Raw genomic sequence first — 9020 nt, 5'->3', positions numbered from 1 at the left:
CGAAGGATTCAGCGGTACATTTGTTCGGGCCTTTATTAGACAGATTTATAACAATGCATAATGTATGTCTGTGGCCTTCTTCAGGTTTTTTTATCAGGTTTTTTTACTTTTATTTCTATTTCTATTTCTATTTTTACTTTATATTTCTTTATACCCCTTTACATCTACTTACAACCCTTTATCCTCTACACATTTTATATTTATTCTATACTTACACTTTTTATACATTTTTTATCCCTCGTCCCGAACTCTCGCCCCTCCATCTTCACCTCTATATATGTATTTATTTATTTACATTACCTCAACATCCAATTTTCCTCATTCTACATTGAGAGAAGAAAGAGATGGACGCTTCAACTCTATGCTGCTGCCGCATTATGTCGTACGTGAATGAGAGGATTTGCATCCCCAACCAAGAATTTTGATGTAACACATGTCCTTGTGGAAGCTGTGGTGCGCGGCTGAAGAAGGCCACAGACATACATTATGCATTGTTATAAATCTGTCTAATAAAGGCCCGAAACATATGTACCGTGCTGAATCCTTCGCATCATTTTTTATTTTATTTTGATCAATGTATATAATATATGTATATATGTGTTATATATATGTGTATATATATATATGTGTATATATATATGTATATATATATATGTATGTATATATCTGTATATATATCTGTATATATATATGTATATATATATATGTATATATATATGTATATATATATATATATACATACACAAGCACACACGGACAGGCATACATATATATACATACGCTCACATATATGCATGGAAGCAGATATACACACACATATGCAGTCGTTCACAAACACTCACAAACCCATTATCCACACACAAACAAACACGTGCACACACACACATGCACACACACACACACATACAGATAATTTAACATTAGTTTATGTGAAAAAACAACAAAGTGTTATCTGAAAAGTAGTTTGTTTAGTGTAAATTGAACTGGGGCAGGGGTTGGGGGGTGAACCCTGGTCGCATCTACTGAACGACTGCAAGTTTGAGTGACGAGGACCCATTATGTTGGTTGTTGTTTTTTAGAGTATTCTTGATGTTGGTTCTGCAATGTTTGTACATGGAAACATCAGATAAGCGCTACCAAGAAATAAATAATGGTAATTAAAAATGAAGGTTTGGTAGAGTGGGAGGTGGAGAGGAGGTGAAAGTAAAGAGGAAATACCAACAGAACTGAGAAGAGTAATGGTTAGATGGTCTTGAGAAAGAATTTAGGAATTTGAAAAAAAAGAACAAAAACAGTAAAACACAAATAAAAAAAATCCAAAATTATTATTTTTATTATTGTTGCTACTGTTTATTTTTTTGTTTAAAGAAATGAAGAACTTAATTATTTTTTTTATATTCTCAAATAAAAATGACATTGTTTCCAGTTTATAAATTTTCATGTCTTTATAATTCATTTATTTTAAATATCTAAATTTATATTTACACTAAATTAGAATTAATCGCTGAATAATTCTTATTTGAGTGATAATTTAACATTTTCTATTCCTTTACCTACTTCCATTTCATTCGTCTCCTACATCCCTCCCTCTCTTCACATAACTTCCCTACCCCCAGATGGTGTTTTGGCGCCATCTGTCTGGCAGTAAATGAATGAAATTAAGCTGTTGATCTTCAGGTTACAAATGCTATGAATTAGTTGCTGTTGTTGAGGAGTGTTTATTCCCTTAAATATAGCAGAAGGGGTTAAAAATCCCAACAATAACCTCCGGCATCCTAAATTTTTTCTCCGCACCCAATCAATGTTTTGTTATAGAAATTATGCTAACTTCAGTCTTGAAGTGCTTGTCTTTTATAATTGCCAACAGTGGTCGAATCTAATGGTATATAGAAGTTACAGTGATTCTATTTGGTGGTGTTAGTTGTTAAACATCATTTAATTTCCTTTTCTGATGGAGTTCCTTAGTGCTATGCTAACAAAGTTTGAAAAAGAATCCCAATGCGGTCACTTTCCTTGCTAAAAATAGCTGAGAAATCTCCTTCAAATCATATCATTGGCAGAGTCAGTAGAGCATTGAACAAAATGCTGTGTGCTATTGGTTCCATCAAATCTCACAGGGGCCAACTTTACCATTCATCCTTTCAGGAGTTGATAAAAGAACTACTAACCCATAGCAGTGGCTTGACAGGTCTATAAGAAGGTTAAATCAGATATTTTACATGGTTCAGGTTGTGACTTCAAATCGAACCATAACCTCTTTGGCTGATAGACTTAATCTCAGTCACCTGGTCTAGCATCACCATCTTTTTCCTTTGTCTTGTGATTTACTTGGTGACCTCACCAGTGCTGGTGTCATGAAAAATCTACCTTATACACTCCATGAAGTAGTTGACGTTAGGAAGGGCCTCCAATCATAGAACCATACCAAAGCAGACAATGAAGAGCAATGTCCTGTGGTTAATTTCTTGGAGATCTTGTCTGTTGTCTTCAGTCATGTTTTCTCTTCTAATCTGTTTTCTCTTGTGTAAAATATTCTTGCTTATCTTCGTCATTGTTCATATTTTGTTTTCTTTTCTTGATTGATAATCTTCATTTTTCCATTTAGCTTCAGTTGTATTGTTTATCATACAATTCTGTCTCTCTCACTTACTCTTACCATCCCCTTTCCACAGCATTACAGATTTTTTACATTGCAGAACTATGATTAGCACTTCAATATAAAAGATGATATCACCCAGAAAGTAATGAGTCCTCCTTTTGAGCCTGTTTTTCTCCTGTGTCACAAATTTCTGCACATACTATCTAAGATCAGAATCTAACTTTTTCATTTAGAAGCTCCCTGTCTCTATGAAAACATCCTAACCTTTATATTGAATTAACAAATGTTTTATTGTTTTCCCTTCTTGTTGAAGAATTATCTTGAGCATGAAGCATTGAGAAGAGTTATGGGCCTGTAATTGCTTATAATATTCACCTTGCTCGGGTACTTCTGGATCAGCCTCACCACTCCCTGACTCACAGAGCTGGGAATTCTCCCATTCTGTTGCCAGTTTGTGTAGACACTGGCCAGCAGGTCCCCAAATAAGTCTGGCATGCTGCGATAAAACTCATAGGGTAGACTATCCAACCCCAGCAACTTCTACCTGGCACACTCGGCCAATGCCTCTTTGACTGCCGTAGTTGTAATCAGCCCTTCACAGCATCTTGGCTCCCGTACTGAGAATCGTGGCCCACCAGTGAGGAAGCCCTTTAGGGATTCCCCACGTTCTAGCACACTGCCTTGCCTGAACAACCATGTGAAATGCTGATGAAAGGCCTTTTTGCATCTTTTCCTGTCCCTAGATCTTGCACTCCTGTTCATCTGTTAAAGACTTTATAGAGGCTTTTTTACCCCTCTGACTCTCCACACGATGTGCCCATCCGGCAATGTTAATACCTTCTCACCTCACTGCAAGTAGCTTAGCTCTAACTCTGCAGCCTTCGTGCTTGGTGTTGAGTTGAATGTACAAGACTGTTTTCACTGCCGGCATTCTAGATGCAGAGCCAGATTCCAAGGCTTCGTCTGAGTTCTTAACTAAGTGATCCTCTATTCTAGATCTATCTAAACTTAGCTGATTGTTAAATCTAATAGACTTTAAATGAATGGCTCTCTTGAGGGCATGCCACCATGTATTATTAATGATGGCGCCACATAGTACCCTCTGTACTAACTCCTTATTTCAGGCACAGAAAGCTTTACAAGTTAAAATAGACTTGCCTGGGTCCCTGTCTATGACATTTATTTAACTGTACCTCACACGTCACAAATTTGTGATCCGTGTAAGATACTATATCAAATTGTGGAAAACTAAAAGTATCCTTATCTCTATCTCTAATGAATACCCTGTCTATGTAAGATCTGCGAGAGTCATTGTCATTACTCCATGTCCACTGTGAAATGAACAGCTCATCCAGTCTATAATGGTCTACTAGATGATAGTTCTCTAGTAGACCCTTGAGGCCAAGATTTCCTTTCCTATCTGTTGAACCAACACTATCCACCCATACATCGAGTATAGTGTTAAAGTTTCCTAACAGAACTACCATTTTAGACATCACTAGAAAGTGCTCCAGGTCTCAAAAAAAACCTAACTGCCCATGCTTGTTAGGAGTGTACTTAGCTACCAACCTGGAGGACTTTACTTTCGTGAGTTACATCCAGGACGACCAGCCTACTTCTGGGTCCAGAAAGACAGTACTTACCTGCAAGTTCAAGTTCTTCCTGAATAAGACCATTACGCCCCCCCCCCACTCCTCGTTGGCTAGGAGAAACAATTTTCTTATAGTCATTCAGAAGAGGAGAGAATGCTTGTGATCCACTCATCTTGGACTCATTTGCAACTGCTACATCTATATCACGTGTCGTGAGGTCGTCCAGAAAACAAGCCTGTTTCCATTTCGACCCCAGTCCACACACATTTATGCACCCTAACTTAATCATTTTTGAATAATAAAAGAAAAGAGATTACTCACATTTTCAGTTTGTGGAAGGGCTGTACAAATTCACCTACCTCCCTCTCCTTTTCTTTATTAGATGTCACTGCTGGGCTTTTCCTGGGTGTGGCAGTTGGGCTTATAATATGTTTACCCTCTGCCACTTTGGCAGTTATGTCTCTTATGTCTTACGGATACCTTGCCTTCATATACATAAACAGTTTCTCGATTATTTTTGCATACCTAACGTCCATCCATGTTTCTTCCATTACTCTAAACACTTGTGTGTCATGGTGTGCTCTAATGACTCTCGCTAATGGCTTGTTCTTTTTCCAGAACTCTGTAGTTTTTACTTGTAGTTAGGGGAAGGGTTTGGCAAATGGCCTTGCTGTGGGCTTGGACTGGGGAGTTTGGATTTGTGTGTCTGTGTGTTTAGTGTTTTTTTTTTTGTTTGGGAGGGAAATCAGGGACTTGTGCCTTCTTACGCTTCTGAGTTCCCGTTGTAAACTCCATCTCCTTGGTAGTTTGGTTCTTTTCTTCCGTTGTTCTATCATCCTTCCCTTCTGCTGCACTTTCTGGTCTGTCTGCTGATGTTTCCTTCACAGCTTTTTCTCTCCACACTTGAAACATCGTGCCTATATCCCTCCATAGCCACCCACATTATCAGCCCCTCCCCCACAAACACTCTGTCAGGTAAATTTTCGCCTCCATAATCATTTTTACTTTTATGTTGTATATCTTACTATCACTTTAGAATGTAAGCACCCTGAAAGAAAAGTTGGACATAAGAAGCATCAAAGATGGTGTGCTAGAGAAATGACAGCACTGGTATGGTCATGTGTTATGTATGGATGAGGAGAGCTGTGTGAGGAAGTGCTGCTCTCTAACTGTGAAAGGAACCTGTGAAAGAGGTAGATCCAGGAAGACATGAGATGGTGAAGCATGACCTTCGAACATTGGGCCTCACAGAGGCAATGACAGGAGACCGAGACCTTTGGAGATATGCTGTATTTGAGAAGACCCAGCAGCTGAAGTGAGATCGCAGTCATGGCTGATGTCAGTGTTGCATGTCTGGCCCATTTAAGAGTTCTTTTGATGTGTAGGGTGATATGATACTCTTGAGAAAACCTGTTGAGTCAAGTAAAACCAAAATTGCAGTTGTGGTCAATGCCCCCTGACTGGCTCCCATTCTGTTGGCACTTAAGAAGCACCATCTGAACATGGTCGATGCCAGGTCCACCTAACTAGCTCCCGTGCTGGTGGCATGTAAAAAGCACCCACTACACTCTTGGATGGTTGGTGTTAGGAAGGGCATCCAGCTGTAGAAACATTGCCAGATCAGATTGGAGCCTGGTGCAGCAGCTAGCTCTCCAGATCTCAGTCAAACTATCCAATCTATGCCAGCATGGAAAACGGATGTCAAACAATGATAATGATGGTGACTGTACTGCCAGGAATATTGGGTGTATTCTTAGAGCTCCATTCCACAGCAGATACACACCCATACACACACATGCACAACTATCAATATATACATGTATGGATAGTTATATATGTATCTACATTTTATATATATATATATATATATAATATATATATATATACATATATCATCATCATCGTTATATATATATTTGGAGGTGGAGCTGTGGATATATACTTTGGTGAACTGAATGTCTTTAGCACACAGGTACATATCTTATCACTTTTTGTGAGAACAATGCCAAAGTTGATTCTGTTCTGATATGAACTATGGAAGAACTAAAACAGATTACATAACATTCAATCTGTCTCCCTTAGGTCAGCTTCACCATCACTGCCACCACCACCACCGCCACCACCACCACCACCACCACCACCATCATAACAACAACAATAACAGTAAGGAACAATGTCATCATTTCCATTGATTTCAACTTTTTTTTCCTTCTTTCAGATTCACCTGCAGCAGTCAAGTCTTCCTCCCAGTAAAAGAGGGATAAAATCTTTCAAGAAATCACAGAAAAAAGCAGCTGAAGAATCACAACCTATTTATATGAAATCCTATGGAGAGAAGAATTTTGAAAATCAGTAGAGATCTGCACCTTGCTGAAGGAATTGTTAGACATGGCTAGCAAACTTGTACAGTTGGCATGGCAACAAGACAACTCAGAAAACAAAGCGTAACAAAGGAAAAAAAAATCATGTAAGAAAAACCAGCAGAATTCTGAGAACTGGCTCTGAGAATCAACTTTGAAAACCAACCTAGTTTTTTTGTAAACTGTTGGTTTGATTGGCTGATCTTAACAATGTTCTGGAGAATTTGAAACCATAAGCTGTCATGTCTATCACCGTTTCTGTGTGTGTGTGTGTGTTAGTATGTGTGCTTGAAGCGCTCATAAAGAATCTGCTAATAATGGAAATAGAAAAGAAGCAATAACTGCAACTGTCTCTAATCTGGCTGTAAAATATTAACGTGTGTGTGTGTGTGTGTGTGAGTGAGTGAGTGAATGAATGTGTGTGTGTGTGATTGTGTAAAAGTGTGAGTGTGTGTGTATGTGAATGTATGTGTGTATGATTCACATGTATGTGTGTGATATTGTAAATTGATTCCTGTACAGACAAACTATTATGATCAGGATTTCAAACTATATTGACATACTTTGTGTTGTACCTTATTACATAAAGGCACATAACTCTACTTGCCTCAGTCTGCTGAGCTGACAGTAGGTTCAGTGTCAAGTGTTCTATTACTAGAAAGGACACACAACCATGAAATAAAAGAAAATTATTTCCCTAAATTTAAAAGTACACAAAAGAAATACCTTTAACAACAATAAAACAATGCAAAACAAAATAAAATAAAATACATTTTATGAATTCTTAGAATATTTTGATTTTATTGCATCTGTAAAGGTGATTAGTGGAGAGGCAGAATCATTAGAGAGATGGGTAAAAATGCTTTTTGGTATTTAGTTATACTCTGAGTTCAAATCCTGTCAAGGTTGATTTTGGTCATCATCCTTTGGGGCTCAACAGAATGAGTACAAGTAGAGTACTGGGTCAGTGGAAATCAACTGTTCTTTCCCTTCCTCCCCGTTTAATGGGATACCTCACCCATTGATGAATGATTGAGTTCCTTGAAATCTCAAGTAATTGACTCTGCCTGTGCTGGTGTGAGGGGGATAAGTAATAACAGCAACAGTAATATGTTGATATTGTACAAGTTGTAGTGGTAGTAGTAACAACGATGAGAATATGTTGAAATGTAGAAATATAATAATAATTGTAGTAGTAGGATGAACAGTAGTAGTAGTAGTGATAGTAATAACAGCTATATGTTGAAAATGCAGAAGTATGATGATAATAATAATAATAATAATAATAATAATAATAATAAGGATAATAATAATAATAATCCTTTCTACTATAGGCAAAGGCTTAGAATTTGTGAGAGGGGACTACTTAATTACACCGACCTCAGTACTCAACTGGTATTTATTTCATTAATCGTGAAAGGATGAAAAATGAAGTCAACCTCAGTAGATTTTGAACTAAGCATAAAGATGGATGAAATGCCACTAAGCATTTTGTCTGGTGTGCTAATGATTCTGCCAGCTTGCTACCTTAATAATAATAATAATAATAATAATAATAATAATTCTTTTTGCTACAGACAGAAGTTTGGGAGGAAGGACTATGTCAATTACATTGATCCCAGTACTAAATTGGTTTTTATTTTATTGACCCCAAAAGAATGAAAGGTAAAGTTGATCTCGGCAGAATCTGAACTTAGTTTGTAAAGAGCTGGAAGAAATGCTGCTAGGCTAACAATTGCTGATGTGCTAACAATTCTGCTTGCTCACCACAGTGGCTTTCATGGCTTCTCAGATTTGCTTGTCAGTTGTTTGACCGTAACCAGTTGAGCATGTCCCTTAGTGGCTGATAGGTGCATCTTTGATCTCAAGCAGAAGTAGTCGGGGAGCATCATAGCCATGTGTTGAGAGGAATTCTTTGGGGTTTGGATAATTCACCTCTGGGAACATGGCCATTTTATTCGCCATCCTTAAACAATCCTCATTCAGGGACCTTTTATCGACCCTGAAAGAGGAAAGGCAAAGTCAATGAAAAGTAAACACAGAGAATATGCTGCAAAGCATACTGCCTTACTACATCCAGCTTACTACCTTAAATAATAATACTAATACTACTACTAATAATAATGATAATGATATTAATAATGATAATAATGGCATCAAATTTTGGCACAATACTAGCAAAGCAGTAATTTTGAGGGAAGTGGCTTAGTTGATTACACTGGCTCCAGTATTTAACTTATACTGTGTTTTACTGACCCTGAGAGGATGAAAGACAAAGTTGACCTCAACAGGATTTGAACTCAGAAGGTAAAGAGTCAGAAGGAATGCTCCTAAGCATTTTGTCTGATACTCAAAAGATTCTAAGAAATAATAGTAGTAGTAGTAGTAATGTTTGAGCTAAGTTTGACAGTTTGCATAAAAGGAAGAGATAATGCAATATCTCATTCATTTGGAGGAATTAGGAGGCCA

General features: G+C 37.5%; 1 protein-coding gene across 3 annotated transcripts in view; it reads left to right on the top strand.

Moving 5' to 3' along the window:
* LOC115215695 (LYR motif-containing protein 1) overlaps window positions 1–7338 on the top strand; it is an 81629-nt gene extending 74291 nt beyond the window's left edge. For all 3 annotated transcript variants that reach the window (XM_029784976.2, XM_029784975.2, XM_036505878.1), the window contains exon 5: window positions 6410–7338. In XM_029784976.2, the coding sequence (XP_029640836.1) occupies window positions 6410–6547 (138 nt within the window). In that variant the 3' untranslated portion in view covers window positions 6548–7338. The remainder of the gene's footprint in view (window positions 1–6409) is intronic.
* Window positions 7339–9020: the final 1682 nt, after the last annotated feature.

Source organism: Octopus sinensis, linkage group LG9 (genome assembly GCF_006345805.1).
Source record: "Octopus sinensis linkage group LG9, ASM634580v1, whole genome shotgun sequence".
NCBI lineage: Eukaryota > Metazoa > Mollusca > Cephalopoda > Octopoda > Octopodidae > Octopus > Octopus sinensis.
This window is presented reverse-complemented; position numbering and strand designations above follow the sequence as displayed.